General features: G+C 40.3%; 1 protein-coding gene and 1 long non-coding RNA gene across 2 annotated transcripts; both read right to left on the reverse strand.

Annotated features, from left to right (window-relative positions):
• Positions 1–5,980: 5,980 nt before the first annotated feature.
• LOC149811439 (uncharacterized) lies at positions 5,981–9,898 on the reverse strand. Its single transcript, XM_089993398.1, has 4 exons — positions 9,792–9,898; positions 9,378–9,577; positions 7,562–7,791; positions 5,981–6,392 (listed from the first exon to the last, which is right to left on the reverse strand). The coding sequence occupies exons 1-4, from the start codon at positions 9,881–9,883 to the stop codon at positions 6,117–6,119; spliced, it is 798 nt and encodes a 265-aa protein (XP_089849524.1). The 5' UTR covers positions 9,884–9,898; the 3' UTR covers positions 5,981–6,116.
• On the reverse strand, positions 6,617–7,555 carry LOC149811440 (uncharacterized). The gene is made up of 2 exons (XR_016428563.1): positions 7,045–7,555; positions 6,617–6,955 (listed from the first exon to the last, which is right to left on the reverse strand). It is a non-coding gene; the product is annotated as an uncharacterized LOC149811440 (long non-coding RNA).
• Positions 9,899–14,011: the final 4,113 nt, after the last annotated feature.

Consider the following 14,011-nt stretch of genomic DNA (forward strand, 5'->3'; position numbering starts at 1 on the left):
TTACTCCCTCATTGTTGCGCTCCTCACTGACCTATTAAAGAAGAATCAGGTATGGTTCTGGACAGAAGCATGCCAAGATGCCTTCAACAGCTTGAAGAAAGCCTTAGTGAGGGAGCCAGTGTTGTGACTGCCTGATCACTCAAAACTCTTTGAGGTTCACACAGACACATCAGACTTTGCCATCGACTGAGTTATTATGCAAGACGACCATTCAATCGTATATAAAAGTCGTAAGCTAAAGGATGTAGAGAGGCGTTATATGGTGTATGAACATGAGATGACAATCATTGTGTATTGTCTCAGGACCTGGAGGCACTACCTTCTAGGTGCCCAGTTCGTCGTCAAGACGGACAATGTTGTCATAAGCTATTTTTAGATACAGAAGAAGCTAACGCCAAAGCAAGCTCGGTGGCAGATATTTTTCGCTAAGTTCAACTTTGCCGTAGAGTATAAGGTTGGAAATACCAATGTAGTTGTGGACACCTTAAGCCGCAGGGCTCAACTGGTTGCTACACATGTGGAGGCTTTCGAAGTGCATTTGGAGGGCGCTTTGCTGAGATGTATCCGTAAAGGTACGCAGTAGGATCCCATGGCGCAACACCTTGTTTATCTGGCATAGGCAGGAAAGACTCGATAATTTTGGCTACAGAATGGCCTCCTCGTGACAAAAAGGGGATGCATCTTTGTGCCACGATAGGGAAACCTCCACAAAGAATTGCTTAAGGAGTGCCATGATATATTATGGGCTCGCCATCTTTGTCAGGAGTGGACCTTAGCACTCCTTAAGCGTGGCTACTATTGGTCGCAGATGAGAGACGACATAGAGGGATATGTGCGAACATGCCTCATCTGCCAATAAGATAAGGAAAACAACCAGAAGACAGTCGGTCTCCTTGAGTCTTTATTGATTTCAGAACATCCTTGGGAAAGCATCTCCATGGACTTCATTGTTAGTCTGCCAAAGTTATATGGCATCAGTTTCATCCTAGTGGTGGTTGATCACTTATCAAAGTATGCTACCTTCATCTCAGCTTCTAGGGAGTGCCCTGTAGAGAAGACTGCAGAGTTGTTTGTAAAGCATGTGGTGAAACAATGGGTCATACCAAAGGGCACATGTGAGTGATCATGATGCTCACTTCACAGGCAAGTTCTGGCATAAAGTATTTTGGCTACTTGGCTCTAATTTGTTGTTTTCAATAAGCTTTCATCCACAGATCGATAGGCAAATAGAGTGCATCAATGAGATATTTATGCAATACCTTAGGCACTTTGTTAGTGCCAATCATAAAAATTGGGTAAAGCTCCTTGTCGTGGCATAATTCTACTGCAATCTACAAAAGAGCAAGTCTTTACGCCATAACCCATTTAAAATGGTCATGAGGCAACAGTCGCTGACCCCGCACACTCTTGCTGTGCAAGAAAAGGAAAGGTCATCAGACTGACACGAGAAAAATGAGTTGGCGAAGGCATTCCTACACAAGGCAACAAAGACAATGAAGAAGTGGGCAGACAAGCATCGTCGGCCCGCTGGGTTCCAAGTGTTGATGAAGCTTTATCCTGATCGCACAAGCATCAAGCAACCCCGGGGACTGATCAGAAAGTATGAAGGACCATTCACCATCACAAAGAAGGTGGGCAAACTAGCATACAAGCTGGAGTTGCCCCCATATTTCAAGGTGCACCTGATGTTCTACGTGTGCAACCTCAAACAGTTTCATATAGATGACGGAGATCCAGAATATAGCATGCCACAATGCGCTCCTATCATACAGAGGACCCCGACAACACAATGGGCTAAGAAACACCTCAGTTAAATCCTTTGCCATAAGGTCAACTACTTGGGTGAAGTGAAGAAATACCTAGTGCAGTGAGAGAAAACAATGGAACCTACGTGGGAGTCAGCCTTTCGGATCAACAGCTGCTACCGGGTTGAAGCCAGGGCTTACCATGAAGTAGATGGTGCCGAGGACGACACATGATTTGAAGGGAGGAACATGTTCCCTTGTGACTTACATTGTAAAGTTACGTCTAGAGTCTGCTTTGCTTTCATTGAGTCTGATGTAAGCTGCCTGGTTCAGGTTAATCAATACCCCAAAGGGGCAGCCCGTATACTTGAACTATAAGAGGCCTATGGGCTAAATTGTGAATGAATTAAATGTGTTGAGCTTTCTTTTGTTTGCCCTCATTGTGATTGCTTCTTGTGATTGCAATTCTTCTCTCTCTATTCTCTCTTGCTCTCTGATTACAAGCTTTCACGACTAGCAAGTGAGTGATAAGAAAGCTTGTGACGGTAAGGAAGGACTGTCGCACCGTGCTAGCCTATTGAACAAAATTGGCTCGTGACAGTGGGTGTATTTCAATATATTATTTTGACTTAGCCAGATGTTTATTTTGCAGTGAATAAAGTGTGCCAATTCATGCATCGACCCACTATAGATCATTGACAAGCAGTCAAGCATATTTTACGCTATCTGAAAGCCATGATTTCATATGGGTTAACTATGACTCGTTCTGCTAATTTTGACATGTCAATGTATACCAATGTGGATTGGGTCAGGTGCCCAAATGATCAGAAATCTACAAGTAGTTATACAGTGTTCATTGGTCCCAATTTGGTATCTTGGATCTCCATGAAGCAAACTACCGTATCTTATTCGAGCACAGAGGCCAAATATTGATCTCTCTCCAATTATGCTGCCAAGGTTTCTTGGGTTGATTATCTGCTACATGAACTGGGTATCTCTAGTCCTCCCCATTATCTGGTGTAATAACATTGGAGCCACATACCTTGCTTCTCACCCGATTTTTCATTCCCACACCAAACACATTGAAATCGATGTTCATTTTTGTCCGCGATAAAGTGACAAAGAAGGAATTACAGATTCAGTATCTTCGTACCCATGATCAGCTTGCAGACGTTTTCACTAAGCCCTTATCTTCTCAGTGGTTTTCATTATTGTGGTTCAAACTCAATGTGTGCCTGGGCCCATTGTGTTTGCGAGAGACTTTTAGAGATATGAATCTTGAAGGATTAACCACCCAGACTCCTTACCAAATGGACTCTTAAGATATTGTTTATATGAAAGAAAAGTCATTAAAGGTTGAAAATCATTTGTTTGGAAAGTCGATAATGATAAGCGACTCCAAATTGTTACATACTAAAGATCAGTCTTGCTTACCTAATCCTGAAGATAAGGATAGGAAGAAAAGATCTTCAGCCAAGATATGTATTCTTAATTCTAAGGCTATTCCGGATTTTTCTAAATGCACTAAACCAGGCTCTCATTGTAATCTATATAAAGATAAGAAGAGAAGGATCCCTATTCAAATTTGAATAGAGAGATTGTCATGGATGTAGGTGTTTATTGAACCACGTTATATCGGCCTTGTTTGTGTGAGTGTATTTTGTGCATTGCATGTGTGCATTCTCTATTATTCATGACTCAGTTTGATCCAGACTTGTTGGTCAGCCAAAAAATTGCTACGCATGCAACAAACTGCTTTGATGCTAAAAAGCCCGGCGAGCCATGGTCACCACACCTAATAGCATTGATTTTGAGTCTGCCTCCAAGCCTTGCCTACCAAGGTGCTTGTTGGATCTTGTTGTTTGGCCTTGTGGCAAGAGACTTACACTTGGCTTGTCGAATTCATGACGTCCTTCAACTTGAACATCTTAACCCCACCTACTTGCACACGAAGCCATTGTTGGCCGAAACGTTTGGTTTCTATTGTTTTGCATAGATATTGTTCACCTCTCTCTCTCTCTCTCTCTCTCTCTCTCTCTCTCTCTCTCTCTCCATGATGGGTGTTTGATGCACCAAACGCATCCATCCATAGGATGCCTAGAGGGTAGGTCCCATGCGTGTCCACGAGCAAACAAAAATGTAGGTTGCGCCAACATGTCTTTGGTTTGCCCTGTAGATGGGAAAATAGTGTCTCTTGTTGTTTCGTGACCCCAACGAAACAGCATAAGACAGACATTGTTGAACGCATGTGAAAAAAAAAATTGAGGGAGCTAGACCGGGCAGGACAGTGCATCATGTCCCGTCTACGAACAGTACAGGACAAAATGCATTGTCCTATCCACGGGCATCCGCGATTCAAACACTAATAAATTAGGTAAATTAAGAGACTCAAAAAGCAAATCGTCGATGATAAATATGTACTTCTTGGACACCATAAAGCCAAAGTGGCGACTAACGGAGTCCTTGAAGGAAATGTAGGAGGCCTTGCCCCCCAAGATGTGGTTGTAGAGCTTGTGCCTATGCCATTTTTTGAAGACCTTCATAAATATGGGAGTATATATTTAAAGGAGGATTGCAAATTTTGGAGACCCTTCGCAACTCATGGTTGCAAATGTTCCTAAAATGTGCAAGCTTTCTTTTTACTAAAATCTTATAAAAGGCATAGGCAGGCGGACATTCACAAATGTGAGAGTATTTAGTAAAAAGAGATTCACACATTTTGAAGACATTCACAATCATGAGTTGTGAAGGTTGTATTGTAATTGCAAATGTCCTCCTGCCTATGTCATAAAAAGATTAAAAAATAAAATAAAAACGGCACAGACATTTGCAAATATAGTATGACATTTTCACAATCATGACTTGCAAAGGTCGTACTGTATTTGTGAATGTTTTGCCTATGCCATTTTTTTTAATGAAGGTTTGCACATTTTGATGACGTTCACAGGAGTTGTGGATGTCGTGATATATTTGTGAAGGGGGTAAAAATGCCTTTAAAAGTTAGAAATCAAAATTTTGGATATGCAAGAAATTTTATCAAATTGCTAGGTATTTAAAGAAGTGTGCCCTTTTGCAAGGACAAAACAGTTATTTTCTGAAAAAAAGCATTAGTAAAGACCTTTAGCTGCACTTAAAAAGCACATGCGCCCACACACACACTCACATATATATATATATATATATATATATATATATATATATATATATATATGAGGACCTATAACCAGATACTAGAAATACTGGTTAAATGTTGCAACTTCTCAATTAAACCATATAGATGCACTCAACATAGTTTATTTGATAGGAATCATGCTTTGGATCATGCTTGTTGGATATAAAAATGGGATTTTTGAAGTCATAAGATTTTGATACATTGTGAGCCAATGCTATAAACACATTATCCAAAACTTGTTTTTCTACTGAATAATGACTATATATCATATCAAAAGGGTCTGATCAACAAAAAAAAGGTTTACAAATTTTGAAAATCTAAAGTTCTGTTAGGTGGGAGTAGGTACTCTGGGAGCACCCTACCATTACCTATATATATATATATATATATATATATATATATATATATATATATATATATATATATGAGCATGGTGCTAAATGAAACATGTTATTTGGATATTTTTTTAGCAATTCCAATCCCATAGAAGTGTTCAACATGATTGATTTAAGTTGACACTTGGATCATGCATTTTGGATGAAAAAATGGTATCTGAAGCCTTAAAAAATTATAAAAATTGTAAGTGATTGACCTTTTTAACCTTATAAAAATGGATCCATGCATTGAAATCAAATGCTCCAATAACTGATTTCTATAAAAACAAGCATATCACATCAGTATGGTCAAAAATGAAGAAAACCACTGGATCATACTGTTGCAAATATTTGCTTAAATTAAACATACAGATGTATTCATTGAAACACAGGTCAAACCCGACCCATTGACACCCCTACTGTTATGTATCTTTTGTCAAGCATTTGAATAATGCTAATAAAAGAATAATTTTTATAAAGAACCGTGTAGAGTTGAATACTTATATAGCTTAGTGGAGTTTGTTTTTTTACTATATCTTAACACTGAAAAAAGTATAGACCTAACTCATAGCCGAGACAACCCGCTAACTCGCGAGTCAAGGGGTCAGGCAATCTGGATCCAAGTCACGAGTTTGCCAACTATGGTAACACAAGCTCTCTGTCACACACACAATTTGGATGGAGAGTAACGAAGAACTACATTCATTTCTTATTTTCCATTGAGAGAGAAGATAAACAAGTTGCACACTTTATATCAAAACCTAACAACATAAACCTAAAAACATAACAAGAGATAACAGGTTCCTTCTACTACAACAGCTTTAATTATAAAAAGGACCGCATTCGAGGCCTTACTATGGACTGTCCCCCATCCACAAAGTTAATGGTGCCAGTCATATAGCGTGAATCATCACTAACCAAGTAAAGAACTGATGAACCCAAATCATTTGCTGTATCCAGCCACCTTTGCAAGGGAATCAGATCCTTTGCAGTTTTCCCTTTTTTCTCCTTCTCTGTTACTATATATTCATCACCTGAATGCAAACCGCGGGCAATTGCGTTCACTCTTATCTTGTACTTGCCCAACTCCAGTGCAGATGCCTAAAACATAACAAAACAAAAATTAGTACAAAAAAAAAATGTCTTCACGTACTTGGGGCAGTATAAATTTTTTTTACTTCAGAATCATCATGCATTCATAGCTATCAAGTTGGTGTCAAAATGAGCAACTCAGATGCCATTTTCTTCATGACCAGCAACCAGGTAACATCTTTTTGTAAGGAAAAATTAACGGACAGATTTTAAAAAAAAAAAATTTGCAGAGAGGGAAAAAAGAGTTCCTTTTATTGCAGAACCACTGTAAAACAACAGAGAAAAAAGAGGCATGTCCGGAGTAGATTCACTTTGAAAGGTGTGTACTGAAATGACCACTTCTACATCCAATAACAGTAGATTGATTCCTCTTTTTCTAAGAAAGAGATCATTTTCCATATCAGAGAGCAAGTTTAGCAAACTTCAGAAGGTTATGTAATTACAGCAAGAATCACATTCTCAAACTACCCTTGGACTATAAATACTGGAAGAAAAATAGGTGCCTGTCGCAGAATGTGAGAAGGCAAGATGATGACAATGAAGTCCTCGCATTTTGTTCTCCAGACAGATACCTGGCATATTACCTGAATCAAGATGCTAAGGAATCCTTGAACAGACAGCTGGAGTTGGACTAGTTAGAATAAGTGGAAAGTTTACATACATTGATCGGAGATCCAAGGTGTTTGAGGATGGCAGATCCAAGGTTATGAGATCCTCCATTTGCAAAACCAAGGATCTGGCATTGCCGAACCAGACCCTCGGATCTGAGATCTCAGGCAAATAAACACCCTCTTAAAGAGTTGCGAGTATCATAAGGCAACAGATCATGGAGCAGAACATTTAGTTCAGACACTGCCACTTTCTTGTATCTAGATATCTGTCCATACCACAGTCTAGGAAATTATTTCTAACACCATGGAGATTAGAACAGGGTTTGAAAGGTGTTAAACTGTCCAACCTTTACAAAGAAATCCATGCAGTCAATTCAATGCAGGAGGATTCTAATGATGATGGGGATGCATACTTCTAAATTTTCCAGCACAAGCAAAGCAAGATCAATGGCTACTTTTACAGACAATGAAGAGATCAACCAAAGGCAAATGCCTTGAAGCAACAACATCATTCATCCCTACTAAGAAGAGTGAACAAACATGAGTTAAAGGAAACAAATAGCATACTCTAACAAGCTGATGTATTCCAGCCAAGCAAGAACCGTAAGCAGCAGCTCCAGGATAGAGTCCCCTTTCTGCACCAATAATTGATGTCAAGAAAATGATGGATCCCCCTAAATTGCTAGCTTGCATTCTTTTTCCAACAGCCTTTAAGAGAAACCATGGTGCTGAAAAGTTGAATGCTGATATTTTCTTGAACTCATCTTCAGAGAGCTTCAGAAGCTCTTGAATTTTCCCTGTTGGACATTAACATATGGCTGATTAAATAGGTAAATTCCACATTTTCCTGCTGAATAAAATATTATAGTAAGACTTGCATCCAGTAGCCATTACTACTAGGAATGGCAACATATAAAGTCCATCCGAGAGCTTAAAAAACAAAAAGTAAATAAATAAGTAAAAATAAATAGCACGGATATAAAAGTATGTCTAAACAATGCAACACATATATTTGGTGGTCACGCTACTGAGACTATGACAAGCCACAAATGTGCAGTTATAAACTTTAAGCCAAGTTTCTGTTTCAAAAGAAATTGAAGAAAAAAAAGCACTTTGCAGGACCATACAAAGCAGATGTAAACAAGACTATATTTCTTCTAATAGAGACCTAAGGTCAAGCTTAGGACTAAATAGGAAGGAATCATAAAAATACAAAATGCTATATTCAGATCAAAATAATCACAAGTATCAGTAAGCTGACTCCAAATATAAAACATTCAAAACCATGATTGCATTGCAAGAAGCAAATATATATATATATATATATATATATATATATATATATATATATATATGTGTGTGTGTGTGTGTGTGTGTGTGTGTGTGTGTGTGTGAGGACTACCGTGTGAACTGAAAATTTCCAAAACTTTTTTGCATATCCGACCATGCATGTGTTCGCCATGGTGAATCTGCTAGGAATCAACTGTTTCATCATGCATTTTTGAGTAAAATAGACTATTTTTTGATGCTTGAGTATTTATGAAAATTCTGAGCTGTTGCTCTTTAAGCATTAAAAAATCCTGCTTATGCAAAGTAATCCGATGATTCAAGAGCTGGTCCCCATAAAACCAAGCATGCAGATCATATATGCACGGTTAGATTCAAGAGAAAATAATAAAAAACCCATGAAGATCTCTGTTCACATGGTAGTTTTCATCCTTCCAGTTCTCATATTCTAGTGCGCGTTATATAATAAACGATAACAAAGTGGTTTTCTTCATTGATCTAAGTACTGATTCTCGTATCTTTCATAATACCTCCACTCTGGTCTTTGGCACTGTCACCATTTTGTAATTATACAGGTGTATATAGTATGTCACAGATTAATTTGAAGAACAGTATAGCTAAATACTTACTAATGGTTAGGGTAGCCAGCCTACTATACCCACAACATATTACCAGGATATGTTCACATGCTACAGAATCTAAGATGAAGGTGCCGGATCAAACCTCGCTTAGGCGAGGTTTCCTCCTCATCAAAAAGGGAAAAAAAAATCTCCCCCACTCACATGGTCATGGCCACCACAATATTTGAACAAGCATGCGGTAAACAATGGCAAACAACGGCATCAGCCGATCAGTATCAAATGTCAAACAATTAAGTCGTGCATTTAACATCAAAGCAATCCATCAATAACCAATAATCAGAAACTCCATAAGATACAAAAGCAAGGATCATGATCAACCAAAGCATCACGATCAAAAGTTCTGTTTTTCTTAGAACCAATTTTCAACAATTCATCAATCACCATTCACCAACGATCAAAAACTCCACAAAATGCACTCTAAATACCAATCACATCGTTCAGAAGGAAACGTATACCTTCGTAGCTATAGCAATTAACAAAAGCATCCAACTGGCCGAAGCAATTCCACGCCCTCCCGACGGCATCGTCGAAAACCTCCTCCCTCCCCTCTTCCACATTCAAATTAACAACTTCGACGAGACCACCCTGCTTCAAATCACTCATTATTGCCGCTGCGATCTCGGAGAGGACGCCTTGGTTCCCCATCAACACAAGCCTAGAAACGCACTCAGGATGAATCAGTCCAAGAGAAACAAGAGGGGAAGGGAAACAAGAACACCCACCAAGAAAAAAACAAAGGAAACTACAATTCCACCACAGATTCTGAACTCAAAGCCAAAGAAAAAAGAAAAAAAGAAAAAAAAAATCAACAATTGGGTACTCTTGAAAATGAACAGAAGATCAAGAAAGAATAAGAGAAAGGAAGAAACCTGCAACCGGATTTCGCCAGATGGTAAGCGACGCCGCGAGAGACAGAGTCCCCATTGGAGGTGATGAGCACCCTCTTTCCAGAAATCCCCATTCTCGACGAGTGTGGGATTTCTAAGGCACTCCACCGGCTATATATAAGCACCCCGTTAAGTCAGAATCTAGAGAGAGAAAGAGAGTGCGTGTGTGTGTGTTGTGTGTTTTGTAATTTTCTTTTGTTTAGTACGAAATTTATGACAAGAAAAGCAAAACAAAAATCAAAATCAAAGTTTCGGGGTCTCTCTGTCGTCGTCAGTTTTCTCCAATGGATTGAAGATAAATAAACGGTGATCGTATTGATATCTTGGTGAATCTATTAATCAAGCCAAGATAAATGTGTTTGACGCGTGTACAATGAGTGACAATTTTTTAAACTTTGGCGTGTCAGCAAAAAACCAGTGGAACTTTTTTGTAGTATGACACCATTTCCTGAAACTTTCCCATGGGTGATCATTTTCACATGGTGCAATTATTGAAACCCCAAGTTTGAGCTACGTCATGCAGTGCTGCCAGTTTTCAGAAAAAATGTGTTGCGTGTTTTCGATTAATGGAAAAATGGGAACGGTTCTACGGAAAAGCGGTGTAATTTTAGCAGGGTTACAGTAATTAAGAAAATAACCATCCAGAAAAAAAAAAACTTTAAATGAACTTCAACAGGGTAACAGCAAGGGATTTTTCATTTGGTAAATATCTTATAGGGGCAACTTTTTACTCATAATTTTAAAAAATGGGCACATTTTTCTGAAAATTCTGAAATGGGTTATAAGTTGCCCGAAAACTATCATATAAGGATTTCAGGGCAATGTCGGATTTTGATTTTAACTTTTATTAATTGAGTTTATACACCATAAACATATATAGTTTTCTTTTTGAGAGTTTTCAAGAAAGTAGAGATTCCTATAAAAAAATCAGAAATCCGAAGCCCTTTTTTGGTAATTTGGGCAATAAGTTGGACCTGAATCAAAGTTTTCCTATCTTGTTTCCACTGACACTATAAAAAAAATATTTAACAAACACGGGAAAGGTAAAATATATTATTTTCTTTGCCCTGCTGGCTGTTTTGGAAAAACGAAAAGTGGTATTGCAAATTTCAAGAGCCACAACTGGTATTCCACAGGGAGTAAATTGTTGGCTTGTTTTGAAAAAAATCGATGGGCTGAAACCCTAAAAATAATTATACTATTGTCATTTTGTAAATTAAAATAATTATACTTTTTCTTTTCTTTTTAAAAATTATAGCTTTTTTTTTAGGGTGGGGGTCCTTGGCTGCTAGACGAGCAATCAAGGTATTTTTTCTCCCAAACGCATAGACTCCCATTCCAACTACCAGTTTTCAAACATCCATCAAGTTCTTACCAAACGGATAAACTCTCAACCCAGCTACCAGTTCCCCAAAAGAGCCTAGGAACACTTTTCATTTGATCGTCAGATAAAGTGAAGCAATTGGGGGGACAAGTTTTCAACAAGTTATCCTGTTTAATTTATTTTACTTATTATTCCCCCAAATTAGGAATCAATACCTCCAAGTTACGCACATTTAATAATAATAATAATAATAATAATAATAATAATTTGGACTTTGGAGCATTCTTCCACTGCAGTAACTACTTCGCTTATATAGCAGAAGGGTCGATCCCGTAAAATCTGTCACAAAGACGGGTGAACACCAGGACGATTGACGAGGGTTTGACTGACAAGTTTGATTTTTTTTTTTAAAAGTAGGACACGAGGACACAGATTTTTTTTTATTTTTAAATTAATAAAAAATATTTTTGATATTTTAATACTAAAATATATTTTTATTGGAACAATACTTTAAAATATTAAAAGTTTTTATTAAAATTTTGTCTGTACATGTCCATGTGTTCACCTGAGCATGTTCACTCATGTGACAAGGAACACTCTACCAAAATGGTGTGTTTTTGTGACGGGTAAAATGTGTGCCGCTGCACCTGACCACCTTCCATCTTCAGGAGACGACCTAAAAGCTGTGGGGCCAACAGCTTATTGAGAGTGGCCCAAAAGATGGAGGGTGGTCAACAGCGGTACACATTTTGTGTGCAATGTGATTGCACCTGATCTTCGTTCATATGACAACGATGGTTGTGACTAGAGACCGACTTACAGTAGGACTGGGGGGCTGGCCCCCTCAAAGAATTTAAAATTTATATTGGAGCCCTTAGCCAAAAAATAAAAAATAAAAATTTCTGGGCCCTCTCCACCCCCCAAAAAAATAAAATAAAATAAAATTCTGACCTCTCTTAAGAAAAATAATTTGGTTTATGTTTGGGGCCCCCAATAAAAGTTTTTGGTTCCGTCCTTGGCCGACTACAAACATTACCAAGTTGAAAGGATCTCGCGAGCTCCAAACTAGGGGTGGCAATTGGGTCGGGTTGGCGGGTCGGGTTGGCGTGTCAGCATACCTCAACCCGAACCCGACCCGTTTATTAAACGGGTCGGCTGTGGCAAACACGAACCCGACCCGTTTAATAAACGGGTAACCCGACACGACCCGCCAACCCATTTAATAAATGGGTTGGGTCGGGTAAACGGGTTTTCAGGTTGGCGGGTCGGGTTGGCGGGTTGACGGATCGGGTTGGCAGGTAGGCAGGTTGGCGGGTCGGGTTGACGGGTTGACGGGTTGACGGGTCGGTTGGCGGGTCGGGTTGGCGGGTCGGTTGGCGGGTCGGGTTGGTGGGTTGACCCACCCGCCTAACCCGTTTATTAAACGGGTCAGCCGGGTTGGCGGGTTGGCATACCCCCAACCCGAACCCAACCTGTTTAATAAATGGGTTACGCGGGTCGACCCGTTTATTAAACGGGTTGGCTTAAGCCCAACCCGAACCCGCCTAAGAGGCGGGTTGGCGGGTCGGGTTGGCGGGTCGTGTCAGAAATTGCCACCCCTACTCCAAACCCAATTATGTGCATCTTTTCCGAAGCTGGATTTAATTTCTGGTGGAGAAGAGGCTCTAGGGTTTTACACCAATGAGATTGCAAGTCAGTGAAATGGTTTTCTTTGGTTATAAATAAAATAAAAACTAATCCTTGATTCTTGTTATTTACAGCCCTTGTTTAGATAGTCTGGATCAGGTGCCATCACATGGCACATTGTTTCTGCCTTAGGCACCTGATCGCCCTTCATCAGGTCATAGACCCCACACCTGATAGGAGTTGGGATGAAGTGCAATCACATGGCACAAAATTTGTGCATTAAGCACCTGATTGCTCTCCATCAGGCTTTGGGCCTCACAGCTGACGGGCCTGATCTCAAGATGAAAGGCGATCGGGTGCTTGATTGCACAAATATTTGTGCAATCATATTGCCCCTAATTTTTTCACCACCTAACAGGCCTTATCTCGAAGATGGAGTCAGGTGCCTAAGGCACCATTTTGATGGCAACTGATCCGGACCCTTGTTTAGATCCCTAGCAGTCAAAGCGAATTTCGATTTGAGAACGTGGTTAAGTAACCCATGTGCGGGAAGGGGCCATCTTCGAATTGAACTCTGCTTCATTTGTCGAGCGTTGTAATGCAAGTGATGACCTCATCCTGTGTTAGAATAAGTGTTGTAAGGCATGACGTAACGTTTAATGGGTCGGGTCCAAACATTGACTCGCGTGGATCTTGGGAATCTAGGTATGGGTTGCCAACCACTAGGGATGGCAGTGGACCGGGGGAAAGTGGGGCCCCGCCCCGCCTTGCCCCGTTTGGACCGGGGATAAAGGGTATGAAACGGGGATGGAGGCGGGGACGAAGGTTAAAATCCATCCCCCTCTGAGGGTGGAGGCGGGGATGGACGTGCACTTTTCCCCGCCCCGCCCCGTCCCCGCCATGATCTCCGCCTCATCCCCACCCCGATCACTTTTCCCCGCAATATCCCCGCCCCGCCCTGCCTCATCCCCGTTTGAACCGGGGATGGAGGACATGAAATGGGGATGAAGGCGGGGATGGAGGATAAAATCCATTCCCTGCCGGGGATGGAGGCAGGGGTGGAGGATAAAATCTTGAGGCAGGGCGGGGGTGGAAACCTTGTCCCCCGCCCCACTGCCATCCCTACCAACCACCTAGTACAGCATAGTAAGACCTGACCTTGACGACCTACTTAGTAGGTCGGCCCGATAAGGTTTCGGATTGTGTGGTGTAGGATTCGGAACCCACCCGGGGTTGGATCTGATTTTAATTT

This window comes from Nuphar pumila, chromosome 17, assembly GCF_984573655.1.
Source record: "Nuphar pumila chromosome 17, dmNupPumi1.hap1.1, whole genome shotgun sequence".
Taxonomy (NCBI): domain Eukaryota; kingdom Viridiplantae; phylum Streptophyta; class Magnoliopsida; order Nymphaeales; family Nymphaeaceae; genus Nuphar; species Nuphar pumila.